Source organism: Ciconia boyciana, chromosome 3, assembly GCF_034638445.1.
Source record: "Ciconia boyciana chromosome 3, ASM3463844v1, whole genome shotgun sequence".
NCBI classification, from domain to species: domain Eukaryota; kingdom Metazoa; phylum Chordata; class Aves; order Ciconiiformes; family Ciconiidae; genus Ciconia; species Ciconia boyciana.
In genome coordinates, this window is record NC_132936.1 from 17,264,912 (window position 1) to 17,288,683 (window position 23,772).

Genomic DNA, 23,772 nt, shown 5'->3' on the forward strand with positions numbered 1-23,772 from the left:
CTGCCATCAACCCCTGAGTCCAGGGCTGTCCCCACCTCCAGGTATCAAAGCCCCAGGAGGTGCGAACACTTTTCCACTGTGTTCCCACTCTTCAGAGCTGCTTCCAGGCTCAGCCACGCACCTTTCCTCTGCCCAGCGCGTGCCTCCCACCCATCAAACTGCGGCAGAGGTGACGGACCTGCAGGCCAGCGCCGGGCTTGGGATGCTGCCTGAGATGACCAGTGCTGCAGAGGGAGCACGCAAGTCCAACACCATTGACACTGGTCACCAGCTGGTACTTGCACACGCATCTGCAGCCTGCAGGATGGCCATCCTGGAGAGACGGCAAAATAAATAACGCTTAAGCCAGTGGGCAGGCCATCCATCCACAAGCTGTGTGCACAGGCAAACAGATCGATGGGGTAATGGAGCATCGTCCTGTGCAAACAAGAAACTGCAAGACACACCAAAAAACCCACAACCACCCCGGCCGCAGCAGTTACTGAAATTAGCCAAGAAGAAAATAAAAGCTAAAATATCCCTTCTGCAGTATTGTGAACTACGCAAAGGTACCCAATGAGGAGCACTGGTGGTGTAGTAGGGTAGCCCAAGGACAAACAGCAAAACAAGTTATAAGAGCTCATATTTTTTTATTAGAGTAATTCATCTAGTTGAGGGGTCATCTAAGTATCACCTGATATTTAATAATCATAATAACAAATAAAATAAACCAACCAAATAGAGGAGCAGGTAAGCTCCATGCTCTTGCAAAGTCTTGAGAAAGAGCTCCTGCAATTAACTTGTATAGACAAGAGATCCTTGAATACGCTGCAGAATTCAGCTTTCCCATACAAAAAAAGATCAGATCTTAAAAGCTTAACTAAACATTTGTGATACTAGAGCCCCGACTCATGCCCCAGGGAAGCAGCATAGATCTCCCTGTAAGGCTGCCTGGCTTGGGAGTTCAAAGCTGCATCTTTGGGAGTTCACCTTTACATCCACTGATGCTCTGCTGCAGATAACAGCTGCTTAAAAACACCCTGTCTTTAAATTCACTAGATGAACAGAAAAGGGCTGACGGGGTGGCAGGAGGAGGGAGGAGGGATGGCGTAGGCGCACACACGCACACTGTGTAAAGGCTTAGGAAAACGACGCTGCCACACGCCCGAAGAGGCAGCAGCGCTGCTGCCATTTCGCAGCCGGCCCTGCAGCAGGTCCATCCTCACGCTGAGGCTTCCTGTGAGATGGCTGCCACGCCACAAACCGCCTGTACGGGGGCTAAACCCCGCTCAACCTTTCAGAGGGCACCGACTTGGGTGGAGATGACACGGCATCACCTGGCACCTCACCCAAGGCACCCCAGGACTTGCTGGGGAACATCCTGCAGCATCTTCCTACATCTGGGACACAAACTCTGTGAGCACAGCCCATACTAGAACTAGAAATATGTGAGTAAATAAAGGCAGGTAACACTATTTATTTTTCTATCCCAGAAATCTTCCGCCTCCCACGCTGCTCCCCACCGAGCCCTGGGCACGCCAATGCAAGCCCAGCGACTGGGAAGGTGCTGGCGCAGGAGCTGCCCCAGGGCAGCGCCCTGCAACCGCTGCAGGGGCTGGGGAGCCAGCTAAAGCAAAAGCTTGTCGAGACATTTTCTAACAGTGAAAAAGAGGAGGTGAACACCTCTCCAGACGCTACAGCAACAGCAGCATTAGGATTATTCCAGAGAACTAGCGTGGACTTTAGAGTGTTTTCATATCGGGAAAGTCAATGCCTGCAGCTTCACTGGTGGTCCTCCGTGCCGCCTGGGAAGTGCCGGTTACGACAGCTCCTCCTGGAAAGGCCCACCGCGCCCGTAGCGATCGCAGGCTGGCGATTACATGAAGCACCCTGAACCTGGCAGCCAGGGAGAGCCGCTGGCACTGCTACGAGCCACAGCTCCCCTCTCCGCACGTGCAGCCATGGGAGACCCCATCCACCGCTGCATGGGACGCAGACAGCAGCAATGCCCCCGACGCTTTTGTTCGACCTCCGGCAGAGACCATCAGGCATCACTGACCCACTACACATCTGAGCTTACCAACGGCTTTTTCGTTTTGTTTTACTGCCAAAGGAAAGCGTCCTACTGAAACACAAGGCTACACGGCTTCCCCACGCTCAAAAATGAACGAGGTCGGTTGAAATCAAGCAGGGAATGAGAATGGGACTAACCATGGCTTATGTGGGAATAACAGCAAGGCTGGCATTGGGATTATTTTCTTCTGCAAAGAGGAGAAACTACTAAACGATCACTGAGGTTTTGTTTTATAGATCCCCTGTCAAAGGAAAAACAAAGGGGGAAGGGCAGATGCATTTACTAGATAAAAGACTCATTAGAAATGAACATATAAAATTTAATAGCTTGGTTTAAAATACATTCTCAATTAAAAAACAGCAGGCAAAACCAAAAAAATCAGTTTCATAAAACATACGTGACATTGCTGCTACTGTTATAAGACCCGTGTCCCAGAATATGTTATAGTGGAAAACAATCGACAGATTTAGTTCACATACTTCATTAAGCAGTAAAAAGAAATAACGTTCATGTCAATCCTACCTCTATGGAGACTCTAAATCTACTTCCCTGACCCTACACTGAGTTTCTGTAATAAAACTTCTGTTTTCAATAAAAATGTGTAAATATATGTATTCTATATATCAGGTTTAAAAAAAAATTCCCTTGCCATAGTAACATTATTCCCCGTGACTGATGAAGGGAAGCCCAAGTGGCGGGTTGGTGTCAGCTGGGTACGAGTCCCATGGCTGCTCTGCAGGCAGTGGATTCCTGTGTGGGGTGGCATGTCTTGGCCAAGTCTCTTCAGAACCATGCTGCAGGCTGGCTTCTCTCCTTCAGCTTCAAGCCCACAGGCTCCATCCACACGCCCACAGTCATGGATGCATCCACATGGAGTTTGCTCAACTCCAGCCACAGAGAGAAGAGAGGAGCACGCGGTGCGCAGAATGCTGGCAAGCCTCCGTGGGGCCCATCAAAGGAGGAGAAGGAGGAGGAGGAGGAGGAGGAAGGAGGGGGGAATGGAGCGGTCTATGAACCAGCTCAGGATTGGTCCAAATGCAAATCCCAAAATACTATATTTCATGTAAATTCTTAAAAAAATATGGTGGGGAGGGACTTCAAGTGGTCACCTCATCTCAGCACCAAGGGAGAGTCAAATATACCTGTGACAGTCCAGAGCCATGTCCACCCAGCCTGGCTCTAAAGACCTCCAATGCCAAACTCTGCCACCTCCCTGAGCAACCTGCTCTTCTCACTAGAGAAAACTGCCTTGACACCTAACCTGAATTTCTGCAATTTATGCCCACTACTTCTTGTTGTGCTTGCAATGGACCGGGAGAACATGCCCACATGTTGGGAGGCTGCTCCCCTCAACCTTCCCTTCTGAAGATGACCCCTCAACCAGGCAACTCATCCAGCCCTTCCTCCTCGGAAGCCACAAGCTCTAGCTGAAGGACCAGGTGGGTCTGGCCTCTTTGGGACATCCGATAGGACTAGGCTCTGCTGGAAGGGCTGGGCTCAGCACAGGGCACAGCACTCCAGCAGAGGCCTCGGCAATGCCAAGTAGAGCAAAAGGCGGGTCTCCTATTTCTTGCAGGCCAGGCTCCTGTTTATCAACTCAATACGGCATTTGCCTTCCTCTTCCAAACAGCAGCATGAGACAGCTGAACAACATTCGGTTACGATTCGTTAACCGTTAAGTAGAATCGCTAACCATTAAGTAGAATCATATCCTACTTTTACGGACTATTTCTCCAGCCTATCTAGAATGACCTTCATGTCCTAGGCGACGCACGTGCAGCTTTGGGCTGCACGTTATAAACCTCTTTCATTATCCAGATCCCTAACAAAAGCACTGAGTGACACTGGACCTGGTACTCACGCTCATCTGCTCACCCTGTAATGCAGGTTTTTGCCTTAGAGCCAAGTGCTGCTGTTTAAATGTTCCTCTCCCACTTGCTACTAACCAGAGGGTGCCTTTCCTTCATAAGCACACGCACACAATGAGTAAATACTGTACAATCTACTGCAGAGCAGTATTTTTTGGAGGTGTCTGGCACTCCCAGCTGGGGCTAGGCTCAGGATACCTGCTACCAGCTGCCCCTATTTGGTCTCTCCACCTCAGCAGCGGGTCAATGCGATGTACATACACCAGGAACGCTTAACCTGCTTGCAGCCCCTAGTCCCTGCTAACGCTTGGCCTGCTAAGCCAGGATGCCACCCTCCTCTCTCAAAAGCCTTGCCTGTGCACTTCCAGTTGTCGACATCCTAGGACCTGGCAAGCTGGCTCTGACCCATGGGTTCATCCCGCCTGACCTACTGTTGCAGGCAGCATCCAGCTGAGCCTTAAGTACACTGCTACAGAAAAAAAAAAAAATCCACCCTCCAGGAGACCGTCTTCCTGACCCCCAGAAGTGAGATTTCAAGGAAACTGCATCTGCTCAGCTCCTCTTGGGACCCAGACGCAGCCTCTCAGACGCGGCCCAAATGACCCCCAGGGCAGCAGCATGCAGCCGTTTCAGGGCTCAAACTGGCAGTTCATAAGAGAAGCCAGGACTGCCATCGCCTGGCTGTACAGGAGGGTTTAGGGGAGAACCGGCACCTTTTTCCTTCCACACAGGAAGATCCATGTTGAACAAGCAGGTCTCTTGTGCCTTCTATGAATGTACAAATGTGTGCTCACCTTTGGTGCATGTTAAGGGTTTGTCCGATTTTAAATAGCTACGTTAAATATCTGTTTCCTCTGTATATGGCATCCTTTTAGATGGGCTTCATTGCATATATTCACGGTATATACAGAACACCATATTTTATATATATTATATATCACTTGTATGTACACATTTACAAACCTTCAAAAATATATTGCACTTATATACAATATAGCTTCATCTGATGAGAGTTCACACAGTTACTAAGGCGAGTTCTTCATAAGCAAGGCAGTTTTACATTCCCCCCAAATGACAAGTGATTTCAACAGTCTGCCCTGTTCAAGAGTAAACATTATAAAGACTTTTCTCCAACCTGCATGCAATGCCTACTAGTATCAATTAGTAGTTCTGCAGCTCTACCTAGCAGAAAACAGTCCAATAAAGTGGTATTAGCTGATACGGGCTCAAATATGGTTACTGAATAGATAAATAAGATATCACCAGTCTAAAAGGCCACCTTCCAGGAGTTTTCCCCTCCTGTATTTACTAGTGTTTTATACACGCTCTCTATTAATCGCTGATCTTTGCTTGCTCATTTCAAGTGCAAATAAGGTCATGAGCATTACAACGTTCTTTGGAAAGAACAGAAACACAAATGTATTAAGCAAAACCACTGCTCTGCTCCCCAGAACAAGTCAACACCTGACTTTCTTCTGGAAAAGGTGATTAGTGTTTTGCCCAACATACTAGATTATGGGAAAATGTTCGCTTGAGACCTTGTTTAAAATCCACAGAGGATCTGCGATCTTAGATCTCGGTCAGAGTGAGCTTGTAAGATCCTCCAACTTCTTCAATCTGCAACTGGAAGGTATCTTCATTAGAATAGTGTTTCACAATATTATCATCCATGTTGACCAGAATTCTGAAAAAATAAAATAAATCAGGGATATATTACAGTTCAAAATGCCAAAGACAGCAAAGGCGCCCTCAAATCTCAGAGAGCCTGGACTGTCCAGGGGTAACACAAGATCCCTGCTCACCTATCTCTGACTCATTGCTTCCTATAGCAGATCTAGCTGTCCTTACCCAAACCTGCCATCAAGGCTTGCGGCTGAGCTTCTAGGATCTGAACTAAAAGGTTAAGTCTGGCTCCTGGACCAGGGAGGGAAAGAGATCTTGGAACTGGCAGAAATCCTTCTGAAGCTGCAGACACCTGGGCAACCTTGGGGCTCTGAACTGATTTGTTTGACAGTTATAAACAATCAGCACAAAACCCTACAGAGCTTGTAGGGAGGAAACCACCGATGCTTGGCCACTTCTTTCATTTGCCAGAAAGGTCAATACCTGTGTGTTTGTGTGCACACACGCATGTAAGTGTGTGTGTGCACACACACACAAAGCTGTCCTTAGCAGTGGTTTAGCTACCATCAATTCGAAACTTTTGCAGTTATTCTGGTGGGGTAATTCTGCTATGAAAGTACAACTCTTGAAACTACATTCCAAAGGTGATTAAAGGATGTAATTTTCTAGCAGAGTGGCTTTGGGGAAGGGGCTGAGACGCTGAAGTGATTTTAGAGAAAAAACAAGAAAATTACTGAGAGATTAAAAGGAAAGACAAAAGCGGACAATGTTCAGGAACTCAATTATTTATGCTACGAAATAAAAAGACAGTGGGCTGTGGCCTCTGTAGGAAATAGGCACTTCACAATAAAGTTCTCTTTGATTTAGCCCACAAAAAGACAACCGTGTTTAGCAATCATAGCCAAATGCAGACATAGTGAGTACAGTTAACCGCTGGAACAATTTAACACGGGTTGAAGTAGGTTCTTCATCACTGGGAGTCTTTAAACAAACTGAACTCTTCTTCCTCTGACATGGTCAACTCTGGTTCAAATACCAATTAACTCAGAGAGGTTCCATGACTTGTATCTACCCAGGAAGCCAGACTACATATTTCTATAGGATCCTTCTGGTCTTCAGCTGTATGAATGACATTGGAATGTGTGTATGTTGCGTGCACACAAACATATCCACAAATGGCATCTGCATATGTGCAGTGCATGGAGGAATTACAAAGCAGATTTGCCTATGGGTTTGAAAAAAGCAGTTCATATTCTCAGACAGTTGCTGCATAGGTACTCACCCTTTTTTACATTTTTTGAAGATTTTTCCTATTTTATCAAAAGGAACATCATACTTGTCAGATATCTAGAACAAAAGAAAGCAAGCATTGGTGAAGCAAGGAGACTGCTGGCATTTTCTTCCACTTACTACTTTACAGAAAGGAACAACAACAACAAAAAAGGTCTGCAGATGAAAACAACTGCTCTGCCCTATAAAGGCAATACTAAATCCTGAACTACAGCATAAGCCTACAGATGAGAACCCCTCCTCTGCAGTTTGCCAACTTCTGTGCAAAAAATTTAATCATGTTCTAAACCTGGCCACTGACTTCTCATACTGCAACCCCCTGCTCCCACACCAAAAAGCCCACATATTAAAAAAACACCCCACACCCTGGTTCTCATCCTCTCTTGGCTCTCTGTTCTCTCAGCATACCAAAAACCATTTTTAAATTCAGTGTCAGAGGGATCAAGTGAAAAATAGTAATCACAGCGGCTGGTGCAGGAAGAAAATAGCAACAGAGTGAAGACCTCTGCTGCTAAGGACACGAGCTGATCAGAAATGTCCCCCTTACCCAGCAGGGTGACCTCAGTGTGAAACCACAGCCACTAACCACGGTGCTTCACTGTACAAACCTCCAGAAAGTCATAAGGTCAGTAACCTAAGCCTAGTTTACTTTGGCAAATTGCTGTATCACATCGACAGCAAGTACCAAACCAATACACCGTTTCAGGATACAAAAACACAGGGGGTTTCCTCCAAGCTACAGTTGTGAGCTCTTGGTTCCTTGCTTTAAGAAATCCAAGTGAAACCACAAAGGTGCAGCTTCACTTCAGGACCACGGGGTAAGGGAGGACTTCATAGCCTTCAATCGCCCTCCCCATTAGCTCCCACCTCCAGCCTGCCTGTGCTGGCAAAGCCCCACAGCCAGGAAGAGAGTGCTTCAGGTTACAGACCCATCTCTGGGTCCCAAAGCTAATGGCAGGACCTGGCTGTACAGCCCCAAAGCCTCTGTCCTCTGAGCATCAATGAGGCATTAGTCACAGAAAAAGGCAGCCAGAAACATCAGTTTTGAGCTCATGCCAAACATTACACCATTCCTCTGAGTTAAGCTCTGTATTTCCTTTGCAGCGCTGCAGCAGTAGGGATAGTGGAAGGCTATTTTGGAAGTCAAGTACCAGAGAGCAATTTCACGCACGTATGCACAGATATATAAAAGTCTTCAAGCACACTCAGAAGCTGGGACTTGGAGCTCTTCCTAAGTTATGAAAGGGGAGGGGAGGCCCCCAAACAAGGCTTTGAAAGACTGAAGGTCTGACTATTAAAGACTTTGCCTCAGTCTTTAATAGTCAGACCAGTTATCCCCAGGGAATTCAGCCCCCTGAGCTGGAAGACAGGGATGGAGAGCAGAATAAACCCCCCATAATCCAGGAGGAAGCAGTTAGCGACCTGCTACGCCAGCTGGACACTCACAAGTCTATGGGGCCAGACGGGATCCACCCGAGAGTACTGAGGGAGCTGGCGGAGGAGCTTGCCAAGCCACTCTCCATCATTTATCAGCAGTCCTGGTTAACAGGGGAGGTCCCAGATGACTGGAGGCTTGCCAAAATGACCATCTACAAGAACGGCCAGAAGGAGGATCTGGGGAACAACAGGCCTGTCAGCCTGACCTCGGTACCAGGGAAAATTATGGAGCAGTTCATCTTGAGTGAGCTCAACAGCCATGTGCAGGCCAACCAGGGGATCAGCCCCAGCCAGCATGGGTTCAGGAAAGGCAGGTCCTGCTTGACCAACCTGATCTCCTTCTACAACAAGGTGACCCACCTAGTGGATGAGGGAAAGGCTGTAGATGTTATCTACCTGGACTTTAGTAAAGCCTTTGACACTGTCTACCACAGCATTCTCCTAGAGAAGCTGGAGGCTCATGGCTTAGGCAGGTGTACTCTTTGGTGGGTAAAGAACTGGCTGGATAGCTGAGCCCAGAGAGTTGTGGTGAATGGCGTTTACTCCAGTTGGCGGCCGGTCACAAGTGGTGTTCCCCAGGGCTCTGTGTTGGGGCCAGTTCTGTTTAATGTCTTTATCAATGATCTGGACAAGGGGATCGAGTGCACCCTCAGTGAGTTTGCAGATGACACCAAGTTGGGCGGGAGTGTTGATCCGCTTGAGGGTAGGAAGGCTCTGCAGAGGGACCTGGACAGGCTGGATCGATGGGCTGAGGCCAATTGTATGAGGTTCAACAAGGCCAAGTGCCAGGTCCTGCACTTGGGTCACAACAACCCCATGCAACGCTACAGGCTTGGGGAAGAGTGGCTGGAAAGCTGCCTGGTGGAAAAGGACCTGGGGGTGTTGGTTGACAGCCGGCTGAATATGAGCCAGCAGTGTGCCCAGGTGGCCAAGAAGGCCAACAGCATCCTGGCTTGTATCAGGAATAGTGTGGCCAGCAGGAGTAGGGAAGTGATTGTCCCCCTGTACTCGGCACTGGTGAGGCCACACCTCAAATACTGTGTTCAGTTTTGGGCCCCTCACTACAAGAGAGGCATGGAGGTGCTGGAGCGTGTCCAGAGAAGGGCAATGAAGCTGGTGAAGGGTCTGGAGCACAAGGCTGATGAGGAGGGGCTGCAGGAACTGGGGTTGTTTAGTCTGGAGAAGCAGAGGCTGAGGGGAAACCTTATTGCTCTCTACAGCTACCTGAAAGGAGGTTGTAGCGAGGTGGGTGTCAGTCTCTTCTCCCAAGTAACAAGCGATAGGACAAGAGGAAATCGCCTCAAGTTGTGCCAGGAGAGGCTTATATTGGATATTAGGAAACATTTCTTTACTGAAAGAGGGGTCAAGCATTGGAACAGGCTGCCCAGTGAGGTGGTGGAGTCACCATCCCTGGAGAAGTTCAAAAAACGTGTAGACGTGGCACTTCAAGACATGGTTTAGTAGGCATGGAGGTGCTGAGTTGACAGTTGGACTAGATGACCTTAGAGGTCTTTTCTAACCTCAATGATTCTATGAAATAAACCCAAGCCACTGAACACATTCTGGAAATCACTCCATCTTCTAATTAAAATACCCTGTCTGACATGAAGGACATCCACAGTGGGAGTCTGTTGACCATTTTTTGATGCAGCTAGGGAAAGACCTACACAGCTGCTTCCACAGCTTGACCAAAGCACAGCCTGCATAAGAAGCAAGCCTAGAAGGCTCTCTCTCCAGCAGCACCTGTCATTTTGGGACTATCTCAGGTGTCCAGTCATGAAACTTGACACACCTGGATCTTCAGAAAGGCTGAGAAACACTTTCTTACACCCAGACCCCACAGATGTGGGGCAAGGTACTTAAAAGGGAAGCTTCCTGAAGTCCCTTAATAATGAATTAAAACATTATTTACATTAATTTCCATGTTATGGAAAGGAAATCAGCCTTATGCTTCTTATCTAGAAGAGCAGGAATACGTGGACACAAGCTGCAATTGAGAGTCTAGCTCCTGTGACCGTCCAGTGTATAAGGACTAGACAGGCAGGGACTACACTGGCCTTTTCTCAAACTGGAGGCAAGGACTGTAAACAGCCTTATTACTTACTGCTTCCATTAGACCTTTCAGAGATGGTGTCTTTAACATTAGTGCATCAAAGACTTCCTCTGACTCTTTTCGGACATACAGCAACACTGAAAAGCAAATTGGAGAGAGGAATTAACTGTGTAATCGCTCCTCAGAAAAGATCTGCATGTGATGGTAGCTAAGCACACAGTAACATACATTGAGGATCTTATGAAGAGATATACATATATACATTCAATATACATTGAAGATTGCATCATGAACATGCATAGCTAGGTTAGCTCAAAACATACTTCTTGCACACAGAAATACTGCATGCTCAAGCATCTTTATTGTCCAAAATACTTTGACATTTATCTCTATTTGATATTTTCTCTATTATTTGAAAAAAGGTCATATTTGAAACAGAAAGGAGGAACACAAAACACAGAGCTCTGAGACTATCTCTTTGAGGTATGGGTCCGTCTGTATCTCACAGGTCATTTGCCATAAGACTTTGCACAATAAAAAGATTTGACAGATGCTACCACAGCAGGTGAAGCCATCCTGGCCACCTCCTCACTTTTAAATAATTTATTTGTACAGTCCTCTGCTCCTCCTACGCCATCTCATTTCTCTTCCTACCCCTTACCATGTTTCAGTAATACTAATATCGCCATAGCTGACATACAATGCAGACTTAGTCTCCTGCTAGGAGGGGAACGAAAGAATAAGAAACCCAATTAGGTAAGCATCCCTAGCGTTCTCAAGCTAGCAGAGAGTCATTGTATGTAACATCAGCCTCATTAAAAACTGCATTAATGCTGAGGAATAAGCCATGAGAGCAAGAAAGCTTGGACTTTAACAGCTTTGCTCTCTTTAATCCATCTTCTAATGACTAGGTATTGCAGCCTGGATTGTTTACAAGGGTTCATCAGCCACAGCTTTGACACACCTGCAACACAGAACAATTACTGGCATATCTAATTGAACAAGGTGAACTCAGGACAGCACAGCGCCTTGATGGATTTCCTCTGCTAAAGGCACATTTAAAAAAAAGGAGGACTGTAGATTTAAAAAATGAAGACAGCACACACTCTCAGTTACAGCACAGGTTGGATGATACACCAGCCAAAGGAGAGAAAATCTCATGGGTCTCGTTTTATGGAATACGGCAACAAGAAAAAACAAGAAGTCTAATTTCCTTTTATAAAATCCATCCTTTCTTACTAGTTTATGCAGACAACAGAAGTGTAGCCCATTAAGGTCAGACTTGCTAGACTTAACCTTCGCTGCATCACAAGTTTAATCCTCCTCTTTTAATCCTTTAAGCTTTGCTGTGGTCCTTCCACACACAACTGTCACCAGGCAGGTAATCCTCTACACCATCTCCAAAGGGACCCCTCATCTCCTTCCACATCACCACAGCAACATCCAATCCCCACAGCAAATTGCAGAGGTTGACAACAAGTTAAAAATAAGCAGAATATGCTCTCAGTTTGGCTCTCAGCGGTGAATAGCCCATTTTCTGGCACCATGAAAGATGCAACAGTTTTATACCCTGAACCAGTTCTTGGCATTCGTTGCTTAAAGTCCTAGAAAAGATTTCCGAAGTATTTTGTAGTGGATTACGTGATGAATTCTCTCCCCCACCTCCTCTCAATCCACCAAGGAGATTGGTAAGCTGCTCACCTCCTCTGAGTCTCTTTCCTTACAGGTTCAGAGCCAATTAGTGTCTGAGTTTGCAGAAAAACCCAGAAATTCTGACATTGTAAGAGACTTGTGGAGCTGAACTACATCCCAATATACAAACTCTTTCTATTACTCTCAAAGCCAGAAAAAATCAGGCTAAAGTATACTCCAAACTTAATTAAAACAACTCTTCAACCTCAGATGCATCTCTCTATCATTATCTCCAATAATTCAGTCTCTGAAAGAAGAAAATAATACCTCTTTTTGGTTCTTCTATTCTGGCCATCTTATTTGGAGTAGCAATAAAGTCCTCTTCACCAATATAGCCTCCTCTCTTCAGGTTGGAGCTGTCATTGACAGGGCAAAAAGTCAGCAGTGGTGCAATTACAGGGACTTACCCCTCTGTCTGAGGGCAAGACTTCAGTAGGCTGAAGTAGCGCTGCTCTTACCTTTCACCCTCTAGTTCTTCTGAAGCAACAGGAAGGACCTTTTAAAACAAAGGGGAGATTTTCTTAGCATATGCAGAAAAACGCACGCTCAATTAGCTACCTAGCGAGAACCTTACGTGGTACTCAGTCCTCGGAAAACACTACAAAGGGCTCTGAATGCTACAAAACAAAGTTGCATAAGGACAGACCCATCAGCTGCTGTTAAGATGGTCTTGTCAGCAATGCTCTCCAATCCCTCTAAGTGCTATCTGTTAATAGTGACTTAGCAATAGCTTTGTTTGCATTAAAGAGTCACGGGCATAGAACAACAACCCTGCTGCAACCTGCATGATCAGAGGTCCAACACCATCAAGTTAAAGGAGAGGGAACCCCTGAGCCCACGGCAGGAGCTGCGAGGGATATGCAGATGGCTCACCCACCCAACTCACTTGTAAGCACATCAGTACAGGACCATAGGGGAAACCAAGGCTATCAGTAGGGAGCCAGCCACAACTACACTACTAAAAGTAAGATGCTTTGGTCCAAGCAATAAACATTGGCCTTCATTTTAATACACAAATAATACTTGCACTTAGGGTTCTGAAAATTTTATTCAGAACTAGAACTCATTTCCTCTTATTATCTTTCAACCATGTATCAAATGACACTTTGGCTCAATCTTCCAAAAGTCAGTAAGCATCTTCTTTACCTTTTTTCATAAAGAGAAATTAAACTATCTCAAATGAGAGAGACAGGAACATAAAAGAGCTAACCAGCTTTCTATCTGGACTGGCGTAGAGTCTTCTGACAGACCTCAGCACTAGAGCCTTCGTAGGAAAACACGTGGAAAAGTCAGCCTTATGGATACAAGTCTATTCTCTATCCCTGCTGGGAATTTAGGCAATACTCTCAAAAAGTAAGGTTTATGTTAGAGCATGCCAGAACTCCCAGCACAGGAAAGTTCAAGATTTTGAAACTTGGTTGCACTCTAATTTTTTCCCTTCCAGTTTCCTGTCAGCTGGGACTTTCCAGGAACACTGAGGCAGGGCACTCTGGCAGCAGATCACAGAGCTGACACACTTGCCAGTTCCACAGAACGGATTTTCACCCTGCAGCAGCAGGCTGGAGGAGACCGTGGCCTACAGCAGCGCACCAGGAACCCAATGGACTTCACAAGAGAAAACCAGCCTGCAGTTCATTCAATGAACTCTCAGCTGGAGATGCTGTGGAAAATCCTTTCAGGTTCACGGAAACAGGAGTTCATAGGAAAATAATTTAATCAGAAAACATCCCCAGTTAACTCCAGCCAATGTGTCTAGAAGCAACATCTCTTGCTCACATGAGACTCAGCCTGTATTTGTTTACAGCATCAATACAGACAGTCTGGCATTTCATATGTATGCATCCCAGGCTTTTTGCAAATACATCCCATAGCCTCCTCATCCCCACACCCATGAGCTTTACTTACATGAGCCCCACGTTGAAGATTTGCAAAGTGAACATCAGGAATGAAAAGGACAGGCTGAGTGTCTAGATCCATGAAGGGCTTGAAGATGGTGATGTCCGTACGTTTGTGTGAGGGAAGCATGGGCACTTTGACATCAGAAACTGCAGAGACCAAAGATTGGAATAGAGGATAGTGAAGGCACGGACAGGGCTGTAGCTTTCCTACATCATTTAAAGGCACATCTGCTGTGGAACAAGGGTACTCTGTAGTCAGGGTCAAAGGAAGAAGCTCCTGTGGTAGAGGAGTTTCAACCTAGGTTGTCCACCTCTCAGATGAGGGTCTGGACCCTGAGGAAACAGCTAGTTTCACAGAGTAGTAGAAGTTCACTCCATCTCTCCAAGTGAGCTACTTGACTTTGTTCATATATTAAACTGGGCTGGAGAATGGTCTGGCCACTCACCCCAACAGACAAACCTAGGTCTCCCACGTACCAAGCAAACCATCCAAACAGAGGGCAAAAGCTAGTCCAAGTCCCCCCTTCTCCCTCTCTGTTCCCTCAAAAGGTTGCTGGATTTCCTATACCACGAAAGCAGAAAGATGACAAAGAGACAACTTGTAACCCATGTGGTTCCAGCTGGGAGCCTCTCAAGGAAACAGCACCACAGAAGCACTATCACACTACAGAGGTGGTACAAATACTGTTTCTTGAAAGATGCTACATTTGGAGTTACATTTCGATTTCACACTTTCAAATTTTACATTTTTGTTCATCTCGTTGTTCATCCTGGTCACCTCAAGCTGATGACCTGTCAAGTTCGTCCCCCAGCAGGACCAGCACTGTCTCCCACAGAGCACTTTGACTCTCACGACACACCAGCTGATGTGACACAAGCTGCCAAGTGGACAGACTTCACCCACAAAGACCCACTTGGGAGAGTGCGAGGCAGGAGGTGCCTTAAACTGCACTTCAGACACATTCACGTCAAACTGACCCCAACTGAAGACTTCATTTTACCAAGTGGAAACATTTCAATTTTGGGTCAAACCAACTGCAAACAAAACAATTTCTCATGTCCCCAGGGGAAAATATCCTTTTTTTTTTTTTTTCCTTGCAAAACTGATTTTTTTAAAGATTGCTCAATCCCTGTAAAAATAACTTTGACCAAAAGGCACAAACTATTTCTGCTGCTGCTGAGTCCATGCGCACATGGCATCTGTGATCCTGGAGGTGGGTATAACAGCTTATGGCTTCAAGCAATCAAAAACTTCCCACACAAGAACTAAACAGCAATGGATTGTACTTTCCAGAAAAATAAAGGTCACATCAGGCTAATGCCAAGCCTAGGAAATTCATATTGGAAAGCAGCTTTTGTAAAATGGTAAGATCCTGGAAATCTGTATTGAAACTGTTTGCACTTTCCAGCCATTACGCAGAGGGCTGCATGCAGTAATCTTTTGGGAGCCACTGAGGCTACTACATTTGTGAAATGCTAACACTGTGCTAAACCTACCTTTCATGATGTACTTTTGGAAAAAAAAAAAAAAACAACAAAAAAAACCCCCAAAAAACCCCAGCCCTTTCTGCAACCGCCCTTGAGCAAATTGGTTCCCTTGTAGCAGTACCTTCTTCTGAAGCTGCTCCAGCAGCCTGTACCTGCTGTGTCAGGAAAATCCTGCCCAGCAAGCTGTGAGGTGCATGCTTGTTAAACCAGTTGGACTGTTAATAGCACGGCTCTGACAAGCACACTGAGCAGAGCAAGGGAGAGCACACGCCTGCCCCGTGTGAAGGAAGAACAGGGAGATACATTTTCCTCTAAGCTCTGCTAGTGAATAACTAGTCATCCAAACACAGGATCTATTGCAGTCATCTGCATCAGTTAAAGGAAAGATGCTCAGCAGGAAGAAGCTCCACAGTCTTTACATACTATGGTGTTGAGGCCTTCACATCCTTCACATGTGCAGAAACAACTTCTATTGAAATTATTTACTAAGGACCACTTTGCTCTAGAAGAGTGAGCGTAGGGCTGTGAGGCTGGAGGCTCAGTCCCAAGGCTGCCACTGCCTTGCTACAGCATTGTAAACTCATTTTTAACACAAGTTAAAGCCTAAGTTTAGGATCAAGCTGGAAACATTTGGAACAGCTCCAGTTCTCGCTGCCACCTGGAGCTGCAAGGGCTCCAGCGGTGCCCAAAAATCCCATCCTCACCCTATCACTTCAATTGCTAAAACCTATACCTGACTGAATACACAGCAGGATCCTGTCTTGGACAGGAAGAACTACATAGAAGTGAAGTCCTAAGTGACCCGGTATGTTGCAAACCACAATTAATGACTCCATAAGAAACTGCTTAAAACAAACACTATTCCATAGGGAATAAAAATTGACTAAAGAGTTCTACTGCACAAGTTATTTGTAGCCAAAATGAGATCTAATATTTAAAATACTGATGGAATAATTTCTACTTACAGGCATTCAGCTGAGAGCTGGGGTCAGTGCACTTGCCTTTTCTTTTGCTTTGCTTTCGCTCTTCATCCCTGATCTTCCTCTCTGCTCCCTGCCAGACAAGAGATTAAGGGAAGGGAGGGGGGGGGGGGGGGGGGGGGGGAAGAAAGTCTTTTTAGTGTTTTTTTTTTGGGGGGGAGGGAGGGTGGAGGGGGGGTGGGGGTGTTCAGCTGCAGAGGCAGGAACACCGATTCTTCCAGAGCTGCGTTTGTGGAGGTCAGCTCCATGGTACCTGAGCTGCAGGTTTGCCAGAGTGTGCCAACTTTGAGATCTGTTTACTTTTGAGTTCTGTCATCTAATGAAATCCAACAACCAAGATGCAAACACTTGCTTTTCTTTCAAGTCAGATGGGAATATGATGACAAAAGATACCCACAGCTATAACAACTGTATAAAGTATGAGATAAAAACATACCTGAAGTGTTTAAAACAATTAAAAAAAAAAATGCAAGTTCCCTCAGTTTAAGAGTTCACTAAATCATCATTAAATCCTGATCTATAAAAGTCACACCACACTTGGATCACCAAGTGCAAGGTACCTTCCTGCACATTGCACATCGAGCTCGGAGCAGTTATACCAGCCTTCACTGATCTCAAGCTGTAGACATGGATCATTTTAAAGCAGGCATTATTTCTTCTCTTTTTACCAGGGCCAGGCTATGGTGGAATCCACAGATACCTAACTGGGTTTGTGCCTGCACAGTTCCTAGCTCTTCAAACTAAGCAGCAGTGGGGAGAGCCATATTTTCTGCAAGGTGCAGGCAGCTATGACGGAGAGAGAGAAGGAAGGAAGAAGGTTTGTATTGAAATCGTGTTCATTCTTCCAGCTCTGCCCAGACCTCACACATAACTTTGGGTTAAGTCAGGAATGTCACGTTGCTAGTTGCTTGAGGTGGTAAGCCCACAGCAGATCCCCAACACTCACTCAATTCTGGTGCTACCACCAGATCACTGCCCAAACTGGTACATACAAGTTCTACCTGTCTCCCAACACCCTCTTGCAAAGGAGGGTAAAAGGTAACAGTTATCTGGCCACAGGAAGCCATTATTTCTCATTCCCACCCCTGCACAGCTGCCAGAACACATCCACATCCTTGCACAGTGCTGGGGGAAGACTAGATTAGCTATAGCAAATAAGATGTCAAAAAGCATGTGGCGATGGGGTAGGAAACTGCCTAACTGTGCACAGCATAGGAGAAGGGCAACAGCCCTAACCTCCCAGTAAATCACTACCCTATAGGTGACAGGATACCTATACCTGCTAGGAAGCAGTGGGCATGTCTGCACTAGCAATAAAAATGAAAGTTAGCCTAGATGTTTGATGTGCGTTAACATATATCACCTTTTCTCCCATCTAACAGCAGGGACACAAGCAACTTCAGGCAGCTGCTGTGAAAAAGAGAAAAAATTACAAATGAAGACACAGGCATTGCTAGCTTTGCTTGACCTCATAAAGCTGACACAGCCCACTACAGTAAAGACATTCCACCTAAACCTCAGCACAGCTGGACCCACACCCCTCTGTGACTTCCTTTACCAGAAGAGTCACAACACCTCAGCTTGACAGCAGAAAGATCAGCTTTGGCTCCAGACCTGTTTTTCAGCTTTCCTGTGGAAATAATAAAGTTCTGCTACTCAAACACTGTGCTACAGAACAGCACCTGCTTCCTTGTGAGGAACATGCTAATCCATCAAGAGCACACATTTTGAGAAAACCTCTGCCCTCCCATACCTACAGCCAGAGTTCTGCTTGAAAGTCAACTTGTTCCAGGCTACAGGGGCCCAGGTAAACACATCTCAAATCCCACATAAAAAAAACAAAGTCATGTCTTGATAACAGGCTTTTCTGCCTTGCCAGCAGAGCTCAACAACAGCCAGGATCAGACACTTTTGAAGAAAAGACACTGGTAATCCTGTATCCCACAATTATGGAATAAATAAGCTTGTAAGAAAGAGGTTTTCCCAATTTCATCACCTAGAGAACAGCCTACAGTCTGAAAAGCAAGATTTCACACTATTGTCTATGTGTTGAAGGCAGCAGGGTTTTTTTGTTGTTGTTGTTCTTTCCCCTCAAAGTCCCCAGTTGTGTAATGGACTCTTGGGCTGAGAAAGGGAAGCAGCATTTGGTGGCGAGCTGCCATCCCTCCCTCCCACGTAGAAACATGATTTATTTGATAAGCAACAGAGATGGAGGGAGAGGATGTGATGTCGAGTCATGACACACTGGGATCTGGACCTTTCATGACACCACGAGACTCCCAGCTTCCGCACATGGGCTGCGTAAGTCGGATGTGTTCTGAAGACAGAGGACTGCTCCCTGACCCTTCTCTGCACGCCCTCTTGTGCTGGGTGCAGCTCTGGTGCACAGCCCACGAGCTGTTTGAGCTCTCCTCCTGCCCTGTGGCCCCAGCAGCCGAGCCGCCAGGGGATACTGATGGACAAAAAATTGGACATGAGCCAGCAGTGTGCACTTGCAGCCCAGAAAGCCAATTGTGTCCTTATTGCAGTCTTTCAGTGTATAAAGGGGGCTTCTAAGAAAGACGGGGAGAGACTTTTTACCAGGGCCTGTAGTGACAGGACAAGGAGCAACGGTTTTAAACTGAAAGAGGGTAGGTTTAGGTTGGATATAAGGAAGAAATTCTTTATGATGAGGGTGGTGAGACACTGGAACAGGTTGCCCAGAGAAGTTGTGGATGCCCCATCCCTGGAAGTGTTCAAGGTCAGGTTGGACGGGGCTCTGAGCAATCCGATCTAGTGGAAGATGTCCCTGCCCATGTCAGGGGGGTTGGACTAGATGACCTTCAAAGGTCCCTTCCCACCCAAACCATTTTGTGATTCTGCGATCATGGAACAAAAGGAACAGTCTCTGTGTTGCTGCCCATCTGCATCAATGCTGCCTCCAGCCGCTTTGCACCATCTCTCTCCATCCAACAGCATCTGACTCGTTTGTTCCCATCATCCCATAAAAACCTTCCCACAGCACACTACCCATCGCTACAAGAGTAACAGCAGGTCCCAGAGGACAACACTAGCTCTAGCCTGTGAAATCCTGTATTTAATCTTCCCCATGTGGATGCTTAGCTGAGGCACCATTTACAGCAGAGAAGGTCTTTGTCCTCTGGGATGGGTCACCCCCATCCCCACACAGCCCAAATATTACTGGGCCAAGCCTGAATGAAGCTTGTGCTGTAACATGCTATAGGATGACACCATTACACCCATACTGCTTTACTCAGGAGGGTCTTGAAACCATACAGGATTAGATGAAAACCAAATGTCCTGGGCACCTATGGACCCGCTTTCCACAGAGAAAGCACGAAGGGGAAGACAGGAACACATGAAGAAACTTGGTCTCAGAGGCAGCAGCCAAAAATTATAAACAAGCATCAGCAGCTTTCCCTTCCACCCCAAGCATGGGAACCCTCCTCCTTCACTCCTTTCCTGCGCAAAGGCCACCACACAACATTAACTAAACTGCTTGACCTTCCATAGGATATCTATCAATTTGCACACAGAAAAAAGAAAAAGAGAGACAGCAGAGGACTGCTATGCCAGTGTCTGGATTCAAAGTCAGTTCAGGTGTGCAATGCAAGCACAGCCTTAACAGACAAAGGAATTGAGGGGACCTACACAGAGCTGTCCCTGTTAGGTGGCCACAGCATCATCATTTTGTGCTGTTTTTTCCAACAGACCTCCACACTATAGACTTGGCCCTCCAAGAAGAAAACAAGGATAACAGCACTTCTACAGGTAAGAGCAGCCACATGAGGACAAACACATTAATGACTGCAATACGTGTGGATACTATAGTAACAACAGCCTTGTAAACGTTCAAGACCAGATGACATTACCTAAGACTCAAAGCAGGGCAGAAAATGGGTGCTTTTTCTGAAATGCCAATGCTCTCACAGGATCCTGGAGAAGATGGCCAGCATTGGGGTCTATGAGTGTATTGGGTTTATGTGGCAAGGTTTTGGTAGCTGGGGGGCTGCAGGGGTGGCTGCCATGAGAAGATGCCAGAAGCTTCCCCTATGTCCAACAGAGGCAATGCCAGCCAGCTCCTAGAGGGACCCACCACTGACCAAGGCTAAGCCCATCAGCCATGGTGGTAACACCTCTGTGATAACATATTTAAGAAGGGGGAAAAAAACTGCTGTGCAACTGCAGCCAAAGAGAGGAGTAAGTATATGCGAGAGAAACAACTCTGCAGACACCAAGGTTAGTGAAGGAGGGGGAGGAGGTGCTCCAGGCGCTGGAGCAGAGATTCCCCTGCAGCCTGTGGTGAAGACCATGGTGAGGCATGGAGGTCCATAGTGGAGCAGATATCCACCTGCAGCCCATGGAGGACCCCACACCAGAGTGGGTGGATATGCCCAAAAGGAGGCTGTGACCCTGTGGGAAGCCCACACTGGAGCAGGTTTGCTGGCAGGACTTGTGATCCCATGGGGGACCCACACTGGAGCAGTCTGTTCCTGAAGGACTGCACCCCGTGGAAAGGACACGTGGAAGGGACCCATGCTGGAGCAGTTTGTGAAGAACTGCAGCCCATGGGAAGGACTCATGTTGGAGAAGTCCATGGAGGACTGTCTCCCATGGGAGGGACCCCACGCTGCAGCAAGGGAAGAGAGTGAGGCAGAAAGAGCGGCAGAGACAACATGTGATGAACTGACCACAACCCCCATTCCCCTCCCCCTGCACCACTGGGCGGCGGGGGGGGAGGTAGAGAAAACTGGAGTGAAGCTGAGCCCGGAAAGAAGGGAGGGGTAGAGGGGAGGTGTTTTAAGATTTGGTTTTATTTCTCATTATCCTATTCTGATTTTGATTGGCAATAAATTTAATTTCCCCGAGTTGAGTCTGTTTTGCCTGTGACAGTAATTGCAGAGTGATCTCCCTGTCTTTACCTCGACCCATGAGCCTTTCATTATATTTTCTCTCCCGTCTAGCTGAGAAGGGGGAGTAATAGAGCAGCTTGGTTGGCACCTGGCATCCAGCCAGGGTCAACCCACCACAGTGAGTCAGTACCTGCAGCTGTAAGGACACAGGTCTGCTCACAGGAGCACTCGCCCAGCACCTCAAACAGGCGTTTGAGTACAGAGCTTGATTCAATGTGGTGACAAACAGTATTCAGCTTGTTGGCCTCTCTGTCCCCAGCTCTCATTGCCGGACCCAGACTGGATCTGAAAGGCAGCAAATTTCAACACCATTTCTATAAATGCAAGTTGCAGAATCTTCAAGTGCCAACCTCACATTGGCTGCCTGTTCACAGAATGAACAACAGTCAGATTAAATACAGAAAAGTAATATTTTCTCCTTCCCTCCCTCCTCTTTTAATTCAGGTACAATTTGCAAAGCATCTGAAGGAATAAAGCAGGAGAAAGTCAAAATCCCAGAGGAAAATAAAAGACACACTAGCATTACTGTACTACTAGATTGGCTAAAATTTAAGGTATAGACTCAAATGGTTTCCTTTAAGCTACGTACTGACTACACGTCTCCCCTTTTATTAACTGATTTGTCTTATTAGCAGTGGCATAAGCCTGTCAGTAATTTTAGCACAGTGTCAGTAATTGACTGGACAACTTATGAGTAAAAGATCCCCCCCTTCCTTGCAGCAAGCCTATACTCATGGGTATTGTAGAGAATACAGGTTGGTAACACACAAGAATCCCAGATAATGAAAGAGCTTTAGGTAACATACTTGCCTCAGTCTCATTTTAGAGGAAGAAAAAGAAAAGAAAAAAAAGGGGGGGGGGGGGGGAAGGCCTGAAGAAAGCCCATGAGACCCAAGCTTCTTAGGCTTACTGGCAAGTCTTTAAGATAGCTCTGGAGAGCATTCATTAACTCCCTGGTAAATTCTTCACAGAAATCATCACAACAGGAGCCATCTCAGGAGGCACTTGAAGGAAGATGACTAAGTAGCTTTACACTGGCAGGCAGCTACAGGCAGCTTCTCCCAGCCATGCAAGAAAGCAAAGGGGCCTATTTAAAAGCATATAGACGGACAATAAAACGTGGCAGGATGAGTCAATGGGATGCTACAGCAGAGGCAGACTGTAGAGGGCTCCAAATATTTGGGGAGGTAAGTGAAAACAGTTTGGGAGCTTGTGAGATAAATCTTTGCAGCAGTCCCCTGAGGGATGACAAGGCAAGACTGCACAGTATGCAACCAGTGCAAAGCTAGCACAAGACTCAAGAGTGGGTGTCACGAGCCCGTCTCAGACCTGCAGCTGCACAGAGAGGTATTTGAGATCTTGCTCACAAGGAGTCCATGCGATGAAGATGCAGTCTGGATACAAAGAATGAGAGGTCCTATCAAGTAGGATGCCAGCAAAACAGGATGTCAGAGCAGTTCAGTGATCAAAAGAGGGACTGGGGAAGTCTGGGCAGCGCTCATCCCAGCCTAGAAAGACTTTGGTCGCTCTGGGAATAGTAACATCACACATTACTTGCTCTGGTCTTTCAGAAGACTGTTATGACAGGAACAGGTTACAAAGACTGCAAAGAAAGGACATTTCCCCAAACTCAGTTAAGCTTTTACAACTGCTTTCAGCTCAGCTCCTGCTGTGTTTCTTTCACAGCTTCAGGTGAACAGTGGCTTTGGGAAAGGTGTTAATTCTCTGTGTGCTAACGCATTAGGCAGAGCAGTCAACTTACAGCACCCATCCAGCTTGTAAATGGGCTTTGTTATGCTGCTGTATCTCGCAGGGGCACAATGAGAACAGGAACGTTTTCTGTTCACAAGATGTGCAAGTTGCTGGTTTTTTTTAATAACAAATGCAGTAAGAACACACAAAGAAATTTAAAAGGACCAACACGACATAGCTTGGGCAAAAAGACAAGCCTCCACTTGCTCCAATCAATTACAATGATTTCTCCTACTGAAGGCACTCTGCAGGACTTTCCAGTGTCTGGAGTACTGACAGCCAGTCTTCTGCCACTGACTGACCTTTCTCCAAAGTCAATGCTCAGGAACACTTCTCAGCGCTACAGCATTTTGAGAGCAGCGAATTTATCTGAGGTCATCGTAATATCTATGAGCCAAGCAGAAGGGGCTGAAATTTTTTTCTTGCAGAGGCTAAACACAGATGGGAGTTTTCAGTGAGCCAAAATAGCAAGTGGCAGAATTGGGGGGAGGGGGGGAAAGAGGCCACTAAGCTGTAGAACAGCCTTTCCCAAAGGGTCACCAGCACATTGATTCAACCATACCTTGTCGCAGAAGACTTTAATCTGGCAGTAAGCTCTGTGGACAGGTTTGTTACTCCTGTTATTGTAGCTGTAGGTGTCAATCTGAAGATTCAAGGGCAGGCCTTTAACTCCCTTCTGAGAGGAGAAATCTGTGCTGAGGCAGTTCACAGAAATGAAAACCTGC

At 46.5% G+C, this 23,772-nt stretch overlaps 1 protein-coding gene across 4 annotated transcripts in view; it reads right to left on the reverse strand.

Annotated features, from left to right (window-relative positions):
- Positions 1–2,456: 2,456 nt before the first annotated feature.
- GRHL1 (grainyhead like transcription factor 1) overlaps positions 2,457–23,772 on the reverse strand; it is a 47,547-nt gene continuing 26,231 nt past the window's right edge. For 3 of the 4 annotated variants that reach the window (XM_072857779.1, XM_072857780.1, XM_072857778.1), the window contains 8 exons: positions 23,610–23,768; positions 16,368–16,455; positions 13,922–14,061; positions 12,475–12,512; positions 12,284–12,372; positions 10,376–10,461; positions 6,827–6,891; positions 2,457–5,605 (listed from right to left, as the gene is read on the reverse strand). In XM_072857779.1, coding sequence (XP_072713880.1) covers positions 5,491–5,605; positions 6,827–6,891; positions 10,376–10,461; positions 12,284–12,372; positions 12,475–12,512; positions 13,922–14,061; positions 16,368–16,455; positions 23,610–23,768 — 780 coding nt within the window. In that variant the 3' untranslated portion in view covers positions 2,457–5,490. The remainder of the gene's footprint in view (positions 5,606–6,826; positions 6,892–10,375; positions 10,462–12,283; positions 12,373–12,474; positions 12,513–13,921; positions 14,062–16,367; positions 16,456–23,609; positions 23,769–23,772) is intronic. The other variant, XM_072857782.1, reaches the window with a different exon arrangement.